We start from the raw sequence: 15,843 nt of genomic DNA, 5'->3' as shown, positions 1-15,843 counted from the left end.
AAGTAAGGAGTTTCTGGTATCTGCATATCAAGTCTGGGTGGAGGAATTTTATGAGCTATTCTTCCACAAGAAGTCCTGTCTGCTGTAGGCATGTAGGGTACAGCAAGTAAGTCCCTTTTAGTAAAAGACACATAAACACACCCAAGAGAAGTTAGTCACTAAAGCCCAGAGTCCAAATTAAGTTGGTCTATTCTTATGGTAAGTCAGAGTGAACTGGTGATTCTATCCCTTGTGTCTGTGGTTGTCTCTCCCCCTTCCAACACACACTCCACAGCATATTCCTGTCTCCTATTTGATGCTCTCTTACAACCAGTAACATGTAGAAAGAATGCAGTGTTTCATTTTGTATTATGTAACTTTCCACTTGTTTTCTCTTACATTCATAATATATAAGAGAATGAACTTTGAATACATAAATGTTATATTAATCATTCTGTTTAACCAGACTGTACAGTTCTACTTGGAACATATTCTTTATGTCCAACGTCTGACCATTCATTGCATCATTCATTACACATCCATCCATTGTCCTGCAGCATTGCCCCCCTCCCATCAGCGATACCTGGGCAGTTTCTGTACAGCTCCCCCTTATATGTTCTGTCCAATTACTACATACTAAGGGGGCTTTTGCTGCCTTTTCTGAAGTAGGATCTTTTCAAATAGGTAATCTGGTGAACTCTTATTTCATCTCTTCCCAAGTGGTGCTCCATTGCTAATCCCTTTATCCTTTTCCTTGGCCAGTCTTCATAATTGATCTGCAACAGCACTCATGTTTCTGTGTTCCGTTTCTCTTTTCCAAACCTGTGTGTGCATCAGAACAATCTAGGGAGCTTTCAAAAAGGAGTAAGCACAATCCCTGGAGGTTAATTTGGGAATTCTGGAATAAGTTGTTAGGAATCTGTAGTTTCTCAATGCTCCCTAGTAGCATATGATGAGTATCCAGTTTGAGTGAGTCTTCTTGTGAATGACTGTAATGTGGTAATCCATATCTTCAACTGAGCCCATTCCATTGTATATTAAGAGCTTTTGAACTTCCCTTGCATTTACATGTGTCCTTTTCTCTAAAAGGGACCTATGACTCTAGCCTCATCTGATCCCACCTCACCCCTACCCAGTTCTTCTCGAGAGGTTGAAGACCTCTTGCTGTGTGAACATTCATCAAAGGTCACATGGTGTTGAGAATTTAAAGGAATTGAGGCAGATCCCAAGAAAATCTTAGGTTTTGGTTACACTTTATCCAACAAAAGAATTACCAGCCAGCTCAGAGAATTGGGGGTGGGGGAGGTGACTCCTTTAGTGGAGACCATCCTTCAGGAACCTATTGTCTAAGAAAAGAAGAGGAGACTTGGCCCTGGCTAGGTAGCTCAGTTAAGTTAGATCATTGTCCCCATACATCTAGGTTGTGGGTTCAATCCCAGTCGGCACATAAAAGAATCAGCCAATGAATGGGTAAATAAGTGGAACAACAACTCGATGTTTCTCTCTCTCTCTCTAAAATCAATCAATAAAATATTTTTAAAAAGTAGAGGAGACATCTTTCCTGGAGTTCTCTCTCGAGGCTATCCTAACCACTCCTCTCCAATCTCGAAAATCACTCTTGGACTCTCGGGGATAGGCCCTACAGTTATGTTCCCAAAACCTAACCCAGGTGATACATATTGGTCTTGGGACTGACACTTGACCCAAGTTGGGACAGAGATTCTAGACTGTTTTTCTGAGTATATGAAAAGTCATATAAAGTTGGAAAAAATCAGCTATGTGCCAAAGAAGCCTTGAAGAAAGTGAAGCAAGCTTGCAGAGAGAAACACAGTGTTGAGAGAATGGTATCTGTAAGGGCCTAGTTCTAGTCCCTAGTAAGAGTGTTTCCTCCCATGTGTTCTGTGAGACACTTCCATAAGCTATGACAATTTTCCCCTTTTTGGTTAAGCTAACTAAGCCAGGGTTTCTGTTACTTGAACTAAAAGCTGTTTTATTAAAGTAACAGCAGATGGACTATGTGTATGACATGACTTTCTACTTTGTGTTTATCATAAGATCCCTACAAGTAAAATACTATAGATGAATAGATTAGGGTCCTACTAATCAGCCACAGGGATTGTGACACACCAGAAGTATGTGAAGGGACGGTTTAGTTAAATTACAATTTGGCCATTAAATGGTATATGCAAAGCATTTCCTCGTAGAACCTGTCCCAAAGTTAGCTCTTATTATTTCCACATCTAATTAACATAGCCAGTGAACATTTTATTAGCAGTTTTATCTTGTGCTGTAGTAGCTCTCTTAATTTTTGTGGGGTTTTTTTTTGCTAAGTCATGCTTTTCCTGGTATGTACCCACTGGGGTTTTAATAATGGTTCTTTGTCCAAAATACAGGGTGGGACAAAAGTAGGTTTACAGTTCATATGAAAAATAAAACAATAATTAATAAGTAATGATACAAGAATAAACACTGTTTCACATACAACTGTAAACCTACTTTTGCCCAACCCTGTACATGTATAGTGTATAGTTCTTCCATTCAGACTGCCTGGAATTTTTAGTGTCATTTCTTGTTCAGACCTTTTTTTATCCTCACTTGAGGACATTTTTTGCATTTATCTTCAGATAGTATGGGAGGGAGAGAAGGAGGAAGAGAGAGAGAGAAACATCAATATGAAAGAGACACATTGAGTGGTTGCCACCCACACAACCCCAACCAGGGCCAGGGACAAACTGCAGCCGAGGTACGTGTGCCCTTAGCGGGAACTGAACCTGGACTCTCCGGTCCTCGGGCTGACTCTCTAACCACTGAGCCAAACCGGCCAGGGCTTGTTCAGACCATTAACACTCTGATCAACAGTCTGTTGTATAAGCATTTGATTTTACTGATTCTGGGTACTGTGATATGGAAATCTCCCTCCCCCACACCCTCCTCCCATCTCCTCCCTCCCCCCCCCCCCCCCCCATTACAGCTGTGTTAGAACTTAGTCATTTTCCTTGGTGGACAACTTGTTGAATTTCCCTCACTGTAGTGAACACTACAGCAGTTCTTATCAACACTACAATTTATCCCTTAACGTTGCATTCCCACCCTATCATTACAGTAGCCATTGTAAAAACCAAGCACAGTGGATATTTGTTCTTTTTGGCTGCCCAGCAGATGAACTCCATATGTATGTTAGGGGAACTACCTCACGATTTTTTGTGGGAAACAGGGTCACTATCCATAAGCTCCCCCTCCACCCCCTACCCTCGCATATTGTACACCCAGGGAGAAAAGGAAAAAATAAGCATACTCTTCAGGTTTGCTTATCTCCACATTTGGGGTAAAGATGAGGCAGACATGGAGCGGAGTGGTTTAGCTGGCGCGGAGGGCAGTGGTGAGTGTGGAGGTAGTGGCCCTAGCATGCTGCTCCACACCGGAGTTTCTCTCGCGGGCCATCATGTTCTGAATTTTGACTTCAGTTGAATCCCTTACATTGTTTGGTTGCTGCAGTGATTTAAACATTTTTTTTGTTTGTTTTATTAAAATTGGGAAAGAGAGAGTTTGCTCTAGCTGAATGCTCTCATGTCTCCCAAAATTGACTGTACAGCTATCTGCAGTTCCTTGTTTTATAGATGTCCATGCTGGAGACTGCTTTCTCTTAATCATCCCAAGGGCACTGCAGTATCTCATGGTGGGAACTCCACTGGTGACAGCCCTTCCACTGTAGTTTCTTCTCAGTCAAAAGACCTCCAGTAACCTCTTTTACTTTTTTTTGTGGTCATTTTATGCCTTGTAGCCACTTTTGGAATCTGATCTTTATGAAGTTAAGACTCTATTCTTTGAGCTTGACTATAATTTCCCTCATGGTAAATTCACTTTCATAATCTCTAGGATCGCCCTGGCCAGTTTGGCTCAGCGGTTAGAGCGTCGGCCTGCGGTCCTGAGAGACCCGGGTTCGATTCCCGCTAAGGGCGCGTACCTCGGTTGCAGTTTGTCCCTGGCCCTGGTGGGTTGTGCGGGTGGCAGCCACTCGATGTGTTCCTTTCACATCGATGTTTCTCTCTCTCTCTCTCTCTGTTCCTCTCTCTCCCTCCCACTCTATCTGAACAAAGAATGGAAAAATGTCCTCGGGTGAGGATAAAAAAAAAAAAAAAAAACAAACATAATCTCTAGGATAGTACCTTGGGTAAATGAGTTCTTTTGACTTAGATGAGGTTCTCAAAACTAACCTAAGATTTTATGGTTTTCCTTAGTATATGTTGAAATCAATTGGCTTTATTAATTTAAGCCACTTAATAGCATTGGGCTATTTAAAGCATATTATAAGTCTACAGAATATTTATGATTTACTTAATAGTTTCTGACTTATTTTCTCCTCATTTTCCTGATTATCAAAAACATATGTATTCCTTGTGGAAAATTTTGGTAAGTACAGAGAAGTGTTAAAAAAAAAACAGTGTAGGTCCGCACATTGATCTACAGATTCAATGCAATTGCTTTCAGAATTTTTGCTGCCTTTTTTTTTTTCTCAGAAATTGACAACATAATTCTAAAATTCACATGGAAATACAAGGGACTCAGAATAGCCTAAACACCATTGAAAAGAACAAAGTTGATGGGATTATACTTGATTTCTTTTATTTTATTTATTTATTTTTTAATTTTATTTTTGTTACAGATGTTTCTCCTTTTTTACCCCATTGACACCCTCCTCCCCTTCCCCTCCACCCCGTCCCTGGCTTTGTTGTCCATGTTCATTGGTCATGCATACATGCATATAAGTTCTGTGGTTTATCTCTTCCCACCCCCCCACCACCCCAATTTCAAAACTGAATACAAAGCAACTGTAATCAAGATGGTGTGGTACTGAAAATATGGATAGACATACAGATCAATGGAATAGAGTTGAGAGTCCATCAATAAACTGTAACATTTACGGTCATTTGATTTTTGACAAAGTTTCCAAGATAATTTAATGGAGTTGGGGGGAACAACAGTCTTTTCAGCAGGTCGTTCTGAAACAGCTTGATTTCCACATGCAAAATAATGAATTTGAACCTCTCTCTCATACCAACAGTAACTAAAATGGATCAGAAACCTAAATGTAAGAGCTAAAACCCTTAGAAGAATACATAGATATTCATGACCTGGGGTTAGTCAGTGGTTCCCTAAATATGACACCAGAAGCACAACCAACCAAAGAAAAAAATAGGTAAATTGGACTTCATCAAAGAAGAAATGATAAATTATGCTTTAGCATAATTAACATCTTTTGTACTTCAAAGAACATTATCAAGACAATGAAAAGACAACCTACAGAATGGCAAATGGTTTACGGCCGTACCACCCTGAACGCACCCAATCTCGTCAGAATGGCAACATGTTCACAAATCATATGTTTGATAAGGGTCTAGTGTCAAGAATATGTAAAGAACTCTTACAACTCAATTATAAAAGAAAAACAACCTGATTTTAAAAATGGGCAAAGGAATTAGACATTTCTCTAAGAAGATAAACAAATGTCCAATAGACACATGAAAAGATGTTCAAATCTTTAGTCATTAGGGAAATACAAATAAAAGCCACAATTTACATCTGCCAGGATGACAATAAAAGTCTTGGTGAGGATGTAGGGAAATTGGAACTTCACATTTTGCTGGTGGGAATGTAAAATAGTGTAGCTGCTTTGAAAAAATAGCAATTTCACAAATGGTTAAGCATAAAGTTACCAGATGACCCAGCAGTTCTCCTCATAGATGAAAACATGTTCATGTAAAAACTTGTACACACATAGTCATTTCAGGCCCTGGCTGGTTTGGCTCTGTGGTAAGAGCGTCGGCCTGCAGACCAAAGAGTCACGGGTTTGATTCCAGTCAAGGGCATGCACCTTGGTGGTGGTTTGTCCCTGGCCCTGGTCGGGGTAGTGCAGGAGGCAACCAGTCAATGTGCCTCTCTTGCATCAGTGTTTCTCTCTCTCTCCCCCTCCCACTCTATCTGAAGATAAATGGCAAAATGTTCTCAGATGAGTATCTTTTTAAGTTAGTTTACAGTATACTATAGTCTATTATGTGTGCAATAGCATTATGTCTAATAAAAACAAGGTACATATCTTAATTGAGAAATACTTTATTGCTAAGAAATGCTAACATTATCTGGGATTTCAATGAGTTGTAATCTTTTTGCTGGTGGAGAGTCTTGCCTCAGCTTTGATGGCTGCTGACTGATCAGGGTAGAGGTTGCTGAAGTTTGAGGTGGCTGTGGCAGTTTCTTGAGATAACAGTGAAGTTGGCCACATCAGTTGACTCATACCCTCGTGTACTATTTCTCTGTAGCATAGATGCTGTTTGAAAGCATTTTACCCACAGTAGAACTTCTTTCAAAATTAGAGCCAATTCTCTCAAATCCTGCTATTGCTTTATCAACTAAGTTCATATGATATTCTAGATTCTTTGTTGTCATTTCAGCGGTCTTCGCAGCATTTTCACCAGGAGATATTTCATCTCAAGAAACCATTTTTCTTTGTTTATCCATAAGAAGCAGCAACTCATACATTAAAGTTTTATAATGAGATTGCAGCATTTCAGTTACATCTTCAAGCTCCACTTCTAATTTTAGTTTTCTTGCTTTTTTTCACCACATTCACAGTTGGTTACTAACTCCACTGAAGTCTTGAGCACCTCAAAGTCACCCATGAAGGTTGAAATCAACTTCTTCCAAACTCCTGTTAATGTTGGTATTTTGACCTTGTTCCATGCATGAATCACGGATGTTCGTAATGGCATCTAGAATGGTGAATGCTTTCCAGAAGGTTTTCAATTTACTTTTCCCAGATCCATTGGACGAATCACTATCTATGTCAGCTATAGCCTTGCAAAATGTGTTTCTTAAATAAGACTTGAAAGTCAAAATTATGCCTTGATCCATGGGCTACAGAATGGATGTTATGTTAGCAGGCATGAAAACAACATTAATCTTGTGTACATCTCCTTCAGCGCTGTTGAGTGACTAGGTGCATTGTCAACCCATAGTAATATTTTGAAAGGAATATTTTTTTCTGAGCAGTAGGTCTGTACAGTGAGTGGGCTTGAAATATTCAGTAAACCATGTTGTAAACAGATGTGCTATCATCTGGGCTTCATGGTTCCATTTATGGAGCATAGGCAGAGTAAGATTTAGTATAATTATTAAGGGTCCTAGGATTTTTGTAATGGTACATGAGCATTGGCTTCAACTTAAAGTCACCAGTTGTATTAGCCCCTAACAAGAGAGTCAGCCTGTCCATTGAAGCTTTGAAGCCAGGCATTGACTTCTATCTCTGAAAGTCCTAGATGGCCACGTTCTTCTAGTATAAGGCTGTTATGTCTGCATTGAAAATCTGTTGTTTAGTGTACCACCTTCATTAGTTATCTTAGCTAAATCTTCTGGATAACTTATACATCTTCTAGCTCAGCACTTGGTACCTCATCTTGCATTTATGTTACAGAGACAGCTTCTTTCCTTAAACCTCATGAACCAACCTCTGTTAGCTTCAAACCTTTCTTCTGAAGCTTCCTCACCTCTCTCAGCCTTCATAGAATTGAAGAGAGTTTGGGGCTAGCTCTGGATTAGGTTTTGGCTTATGGGAATGTTGTAACTGGTTTGATTTTTCTATTCAGACCACTAAAATGTTCTCCGTATCAGCATGCTTTGCTTTCGTATTCATGTGTTCACTGGAGTAGCACTTCAAAAATATATATATCAGCCCTGGCTGGTTTGGCTCAGTGGTTAGAGCGTTGGCCTGAGGTCCCGAGAGACCCAGGTTCGGTTCCTGCTAAGGGCACGTATCTTGGTTGCAGTTTGTCCCCGGCCCTGGTTGGGTCGTGCAGGTGGCAGCCACTCGATGTGTCCCTTTCACGTCGATATTTCTCTCTCTCCCTCCCTCCCACTCTGTCTGAACAAACAAAAAAAAAAGGAAAAAAAAAGGAAATGTTTAAATTTTCAATTATAAATGACATACATTATTATATTAGTTTCAGGTGTGCACCCCAGTGACCAGACATTATATAACTTAATAAGTGATCACCTCAATAAATCCTGTTCCCATCCAGTACCACCACACTTAGTTATTAAAATAATATTTACTATATATTCCCTATGCTGTACTTTATATCACCATGACTACTGTATAATAACCCATTTGTATTTCTTAATCCCTTCACCTTTTTCACCCACCCCCCAACTCTCCTCCCATTCAGCAAAGAACAAAAAGTTCTTTGTCTCTGTTAGTCTATTTCTGTTCTGCTTGTTCATTCTGTTCGATTGTTAATAGATATGTATTAATTGCCATTTTAATGTTCATATTTTTTATCTTTTTCAAGAAGACCCTTTAGCATTTCATATACTGGTTTGGTGGTGATGAACTCCTGTAGCTTTTTCTTATCTGGGAAGCTCTTCATATTTCATCGATTCTAAATGATAGTTTTGAAGGATAATCTTGGTAATAGGTCCTTGCTTTTCATCACTTTGAATATTTCTTGCTACTCCCTTCTGGCCTGCATAGTTTCATTTGAGAAATCATCGGATAGTGCTTTGGGAACTCTCTTGTAGGTAATTAACTGCTTTTCTCCTGCTGCTTTTAAGATTCTCTGTCTTTAACCTTTTGCATTTTGATGACGATGTGTCTTGGTGTGGGCCTCTTGGGGTTCATCTTGTTTGGGACTCACTGTGCTTCCTGGACTTGTATGTCTGTTTCCTTTACCAAGTTAGGGAAGTTTTCTGTCATTATTTTTTCAAATAGGTTTTCAATTTCATGCCCTCTCTCCTTCCAGCACCCCCATGGCACGAATGTTGATATGCTTGAAGTTGTCTCGGACGCACTGGAGTAGCAATTTTAATTTCCCTCAAGAATTGTTCCTTTGCATTCACAACTTGGCTCACTGCACAAGAGGCCTAGCTTTTGGCCTCTCTCGGCTTCTGACAGGCCTTCCTCGCTAAGCTTAATCATTTTAAGCTTCTGATTTAAAGTGAGAGATGTCCAACTCTTCCTTTCACTTGAACATTTAGAGGCTATTATAGGATTATTAATTGGCCTAATTTCAGTATTGTTGTGTCTCAGCAAATAGAGAGGCCCAAGAAGAAAGGAGAGAGCTTGGGAAAAACGGCTGGTCGGTGGAGCAGTCAGAACACACACCACATTTATCAAGTTTGCCATCTTATGTGGGCATGGTTCATGACTCCCTAAACAATTACAATAGTAACGTCAACGATCACTGAATACAGATCACCATAATAAGTGTAATAATGATAGAAAAGTCTACAATATTGTGAGAATTACCAAAATGTGACACAGAGACATGAAATAAGCAAAAACTATTGGAAAATGGCACCAATAGACTTACTCGGTGCAGGGTTGCCACCCACCTTCAATTTGTAAAAAACCTAATACCTGCAAAGCACAATAAAGTAAGGTGTGCCTGTATATAGGATGCTCAGAATAGGCAAATCCATAGAGATGGAAAAGTAGATTAATGGTTGCCAGGGGCTGGGGGAAGGAGGAAATAGGGCATAACTGCTAATGGGTATGGGTTTCTTTTGGGTTTGATGAAAAATTTCTGGAGTTAGAAAATGGTTGCACAACCTTGTGAATATACTCCAAATCACTTAATTGTACACTTTAAAAAGGCATAATTTATGATATGTGAATTGTGTCTCAATTTTATTTATTTAAACAATTTTTTTTCTTTACTGATTTTAGAGAGGAAGGGAGAGGGAGAGAGAGACAGAAACATCGATGGGAGAGAACATCGATTGGCTGCTTCCTGCATGCCCCCCGACTGGGGATTAGGCCCACAACCTGGGCACGTGCCCTGACCACGAATCCAACTGGAGACCTTGTGGTACATGGGCTGACACTCAACCAGTGAGCCACACTGGCCAGGCTGTATCTCAGTTATTAAAAAAGGTAATTAACAACAAACTGGCAGTCACTGCCCAGAGGACAACCACAGCTAATGTCAGCTGAGCATTTACAAAATGCCAGGCACCTTAAGTCCTTTTGATAACTTCTCAGTTTTTCCTCAAAATCGGTTTTTAAGTCTTCAGTCAGAACTAGCACTCCTGACTCTCTCCACGGTTCTTCCTCGCTGTGCCTAGTTTTACAAAGAATGTTGGGTAAAGAGAGCTTGCTAGTTTGGAATGTCGTTAAAATACTTACTGTTTTACAAAGTTAGGTGCCTTACCTAAACGCATAGTTGACCACAATACGTTTGTGGTGGTTCAGTTAGCATGCAGCGCTCAAGTTTAGAGGAATGCAGAGACTTGAGAAATGGGTTAAATCTCTGAGTCTTTTAATACCAAGAAGTTTATGTTAACCATTTTTATCCCCCCCTCCTCCCGCACCCCACCCCCAGAGATCATAAGAAAAAAAAACAAGTAAAATTAGAAACTTCCATAAAGTTGACCATTCTTGTTCTGGTGTGCTGGGGTTAGAAGAGTTGTTTGGATTTGTTTTTATGAAGTACCAGTTATCAAAATATGCCATGGTTTATTGCTTTTCTATGAAACGAGTTTAAAGTCACTTCTTTATTGTTTTCCTATTAGCGGGCTTCCAAAACGTAGTAAACTTAACTGCACAAACAAGCAAAACTTGATTAGTAATTTTTAAAGGAGTGTTATTCAAAAGGAGTGTGATCATTTTGACATGAAAAGACTATATCTTTTTAGAATCCTGAACTTAAGGTACCAGTGTTCTGGCTTTATTCTTTCATTGTGTAATTAAAGAAAATATTAATTTTCTGTGAAAATTTGTTATTTCTAGAAACTTGTGAATAGCTTGGTCCTAATAAGTTTTCACCATAGTGCAATTGATTCTTTTGTATTTTTTCTCTTTAGTCCTTACCTGAGGACATGCTTATTTAAGTTTTAGAGACAAGGGAAATGAGGGGAAGGAGGAGGAGAGAGAAAGAAATACTGATGTGAGAGAAACATCGATCAGTTGCCTCCAGTACACACCCTGACTGGGGATGGAACCTGCAAGCTAGGTATGTGCCCTGACTGGGAATCAAATTCACAACCTTTTGGAGTATGGGATATGCTCCAACCAACGGAGCCACACTGGCCAGGGCTGTTTCTTTTGTATTCTTATTGAAGAAAACTTGCTTTTAGTAAATATTAGCATTGAAGTAGGAATTTTCAAGTAAATAGCAAAGTGTATTCCTTCTTTCCAAGAAAAAAAACTCTCAAATTTTTATTTTAATATAATAAACACTTTTATTTAGGTATGATAAGCTCATTATAATTTTAATGTAGATAGACCAAGCTTGGATTCTAAGTTCTGTAAAGGCAGAAACTGTTTTTGCCATTCGTTTATAAGGTCAGAGTTTATCCTTATGCCTTGTCCATAGTAAATGCTTAGTATTTGTTGTATAAATATATATTTGCAATCACATACATTTATTTATATTATACATATTGTTTTGTAATATAACCCCCACAATTAACTGGAATGTTGTCAATTGATAACATTGTATAATAATTATTCTTAATGCTTTTGTCTCTCTTTAGGTTGGTATTTTGTATGGCATCTTTTTTTATCGAAATTCAAGTTTCTGCGGGAACTGGTGGGAGACACGGGCTCTCAGGAGGGAGATCATGAGCCTTCAGGGTCTGAAACAGAAGAGGACGCTCCATCGTCTCCGCACAGGATCAGATCTGCTCGCCAGAGGAGGGCACCTGCTGACGAAGGCCACTGACCCCGGCCGCGCCTGTGCGCGTGCATGGTGAAGGCAGTGGGAGCCTCTGTCTTCAGTGACTTGGCTTTGCAGTTGCTAAAACATTAAGAACATTTTACTTGGATTTCAAGTCCAGTTAAGAAAAAAAGATTTACATGTAAGCCATATGAAAATAAAGGGAATTTAAACCAAATCGGACCATTGCAGATTTTATCTTAAAGATAATCTTTTGCTTTACTAGCTTTTACTTATATACTTATTCCTTGGCTCTTGAGCTTATTATTATTATTATTATTATTATTATTTGCACTTGTGTGAAGCAATTAAACGTTACAGGCTTGAAAAGTGTATTTTATTTGTTCTATGCTGTGCCCCCCACACACATTTTAACTTTTCTGAAATTGGGATGCATCTCACCATTATGGTTAGCCAGGCAATAGTTGATGTAATTATCCTAGCCTTTGTGTGTGTGAGCTCACAGCCTGTCATAGCATCGCCACTGGGTTCTTAGTGTCACGTGTCAGATTTAATTGGCAGTTTAAAATATCTTCTAAAAGATTACACTATGAGTGAGCACTGAAACGAAGTTGTGTATGCAGAAAGGCGAGGAAACAGAGCCATGGGGCGTACGCATTTGATATTAGCGAAGCAAATATCTGTCGCTGGAGGAATGACCACAATTCCATCGTTTTTTTGTAAAGCAACAACAAAATGCTTTACCGGCCTCCGAAGGGAGGATACTTACAAGTAGAGAAAGCTGTACTACTTTTGTCACTGAGACACATGCAAAAGGATTGCCTGCCACACCCTAAGTAGTGCAGTGAAGGCGGGAGAAATTGCCAAAACCCTTGGAATAGATGAAACAATCCCAAGCAACGAGAGGCTGGTGTGATCGGGTCACGTGTCAAGCAGGACCGTTGTCAAGGCACCAAACAGGTTTTGTCCAAAGCCTCCTGCTGACATTAAGCAAAAGACAGTGGTGGAGCACTCTCAAGAAACACTGTCAGGAAATGCTGTGTCCCTGGTGCTCTTGATGACACCAGGGGCGCCGTTGTGTGAAGAACACAGATATCGATGACTGATGTAAGAAATGACTCAGAAAAGTTGCACTTGGAATATGAAGTTATAGTTATAACCTAACCAGTTTATTTCATAACACGTATGCACAAGACTAATGTGATAAAAATCTGTTTAACTGAAGGGCTCTGTTTCGGTAAATAAAAAATAGTCTACATGATACGAAAGCATTGTGTCATAGTTTAATTGCCTGTGCTTTTTCCTTAGTGATACATATGGTGCATCTTACAAGTGATGGTATCTTAGATTATATAAAAAATAATTTGTAAATTTGGTTTTCTAGGATAGCAATTATTGCTAACTTAATCTGACTCTTATAATGTTGTTAAAATAGTTACCCTGTATGAGACACATTTTTTGGCAACCTATTCAAGACTTCAGAGTAGTAACTTTGGAATCTAAGCACTGTCTCTACTTTAAGAAGATAGCATGAGTCACTCCTCTTGTATGGGCGGACTTCATGCTCAAGGCCATGTGTTGTGGAGAATGTACTCCACCAACAGCAGCTCAGTGACAAGATCTCAGAGAGACTGGGCATGGAGAAAAAATGGAGTGGGTGAAATGCCCACTTCACTATAAAAGGACTCTTGGTAGGTTCACACGTTTGTCTTCATTGAACTTTGGACTGAGTGTTTACTGGGGGAGAGATAAGGATTAAAGAACCTGCCTGTTTAATGTTACCTGCTTTGTACAAGAGTGAATTGCAAAGCCAACTTATTTTATTAATTCAAGTTCTTTTTATATGTTTTTAAAGAGCTAGTCATCACAGAAGATCACCTGTGTTTTATGTGTGTGATTATGTCTGTCGCCTCGTACTTCATGCTCAGAGTTTTGTTTGTTGATGAGCAGTTCACTTGCTCTGCCCCAAGCGGTATTCCTGGTGCACGCTGCTGTCCTGTAGCCTTTTGTGTGGACGGAGAGGGATTCACAGAGCACAACTTCAGTTTTAAGTATTTGCTGTGGGAAGATCCCCAGCAGCTGAGAGTGGAGCATGATCTTTCTGTCTTCATTTCCTCATTGGATGCAATTTTTATGTGACTGTAGGGATTAAAAACTGACACTAGCATTAATTTCAGTGCTTCCTACTAGCTAAATATCACATTAAAACTTGATCATCAGTTAGAAAAAAAGCCTAAAAAGCTTCTTGGTACTGGGAGGATTAAATCAGATTTTTCATAGTCTAATATCTTGAGCTGTGGATTCGGCTGTACAGTGGATATCTTAGGTTTAGATAATAATAGTTGCCGACAAACTTTAAGTAGCTGGAGTGCTTCCATATTGTATCAGTATTAAAGACTGGATGGCTGATGTAACCCCCAAAGCTTACAAGTATCATCCACAAATTAAACAAATGAATCCTTGTAAAGGTATACATGTTGGTATTATTTATTAATATTTATACTTCAAGGATGTCTTTTTAAGTAGAATTTTTTAAATAAGTAAAGTTCTGCTTTACTTATTTGGGAAAAATACCCAAAAGCATATAAATAGCTCATACCCTACCATGTTTTAACTCTTAGGAGAGTTAAAAGAAATCACTGATGCTAATATGAAAATTCTACAAATGAATCCCTTTGCTTGAAACCTTAATTTTCCTCTGTACTCTGCCCCCAATACACTCACTATAGTACATATTTCTCAGGCCACTAAAAGAGGTAAGAGAAATAGTTGTTAACAGAATTTTTTGTGTGGTATAGTGTTTCTGCCCTCCTGACCTATACCCCCACCCCCCCACCCCCCCACTCCCGTTTAGAGCTTTTGTAACTGAACTTAGCAGAACTTTATATGGGTATTTTCAGTTTCTCAGTAGGAGATGGACTAGCCTGTGGTTAATTTTAGAGTTCAGAAGGTCCTGAGCATTAAAAATGCATACAAGTATTAGTCGTGTCCAAATACTCATTATTAATGATGTTGATAAAGTATGCCATTTTTTGAGGAGTAATCCTCAAATTGAGGATTGGTAGGTTGCTTTTCATTTCCTTCTCAACTAACCATTCCCAAATCGTTTTCTTTGCCTCTGAAACTCTTGTGAAAATGGTATCAAATGTATTTATTGATAACATTACTCTGACTTAAATGCCAAAAAACACTAAATATTTGTGTAGCACTGTTAAATGAGGTTTTTAATGTTTCTATCAAGTTAAAAATAGAATTCATCCAGTGGATTTTGTAGTATTGTTTTCATGGTGGAAACATAAATATGTTATTTGGCAAATAGCCAATTCACACGTGTGCTGTGACCCATTTCTTTAGATACTATTAGGTTTAAAAACAGCTTCAAACTGTTATTTTTGTTGAAAGTTGGGCATATATTAAATGATGGTTTCACAAATAAGGCATTTAAACCAAAATGTGTTAAATGACTTGAAAAGTGCATTTTTACTTTTAAAAGCAACGTTTTTTGAAATTATTTTAAGTCAATGATGCAGTATTTTTTGAAGTCAGTTTTTCTGAAAAGTTATGTTTTAATGTAACATGTAACCAATGTAACTAGATTTTAACTGTACACTTTTATATTTGAGGTTGACTTTAAAAAGCCAATGAATAGTACTCAAAGGTCATAGATTCAAGCAGCTAATGGAATAGTATTTTGTTATGGAGTCTAGAATGAAAGCACCTTGTCTTGTCTGCTTCTAAGTATCTTATAGCTTTTAACTTAAAGAGTAATATTTTATCTTAATAAAAGTTACATTTTCCACTTGCTAATGTACACGCGCTGCCTGTTTTATGACCGGTTGAACAGTACCCTCCCAGTCAGTTCTATGCATAACCACTCACCAAATACTGCTGCTGTGGTTTCTTCAAGGACACACCCTGGGCTGTGCTGTGACGCATTGTCATCTTGCTGCTTGACAAATAGGTTTATAAGGAATTAAAATTGTGTGTTAATAGTGTCTTTGTATAATAAGATGTAAAATTAGAGCTGAGGAATGACCATTCACTGTTTTTGTTTTAAAACTGGTCAATACTATGCCTAAAACTTCTGTGATGTGTTTATATGATGTTTTGACTTTTACTTTAAACCGAACAGAATAAATTAAAATGAAAACAAACAAAAGTTGTATATGTTTCATTGATAAAGTATAAGAAGTAT

The 15,843-nt window shown here is 38.7% G+C and overlaps 1 protein-coding gene across 1 annotated transcript in view; it reads left to right on the top strand.

Annotated features, from left to right (window-relative positions):
- The window catches only part of SMIM13 (small integral membrane protein 13), a 31,595-nt gene extending 17,113 nt beyond the window's left edge, over positions 1–14,482 (top strand). Inside the window, exon 2 of the mRNA XM_036257396.1 lies at positions 11,506–14,482. Coding sequence (XP_036113289.1) covers positions 11,506–11,693 — 188 coding nt within the window. The 3' untranslated portion in view covers positions 11,694–14,482. The remainder of the gene's footprint in view (positions 1–11,505) is intronic.
- Positions 14,483–15,843: the final 1,361 nt, after the last annotated feature.

The sequence above is a fragment of the Molossus molossus genome, unplaced genomic scaffold (genome assembly GCF_014108415.1).
Source record: "Molossus molossus isolate mMolMol1 unplaced genomic scaffold, mMolMol1.p scaffold_m16_p_12, whole genome shotgun sequence".
In the NCBI taxonomy this organism is placed as follows: Eukaryota; Metazoa; Chordata; class Mammalia; order Chiroptera; family Molossidae; genus Molossus; species Molossus molossus.
Note: the sequence above shows the minus strand (reverse complement) of the source record. Positions and strands in the feature narration are given on the sequence as shown.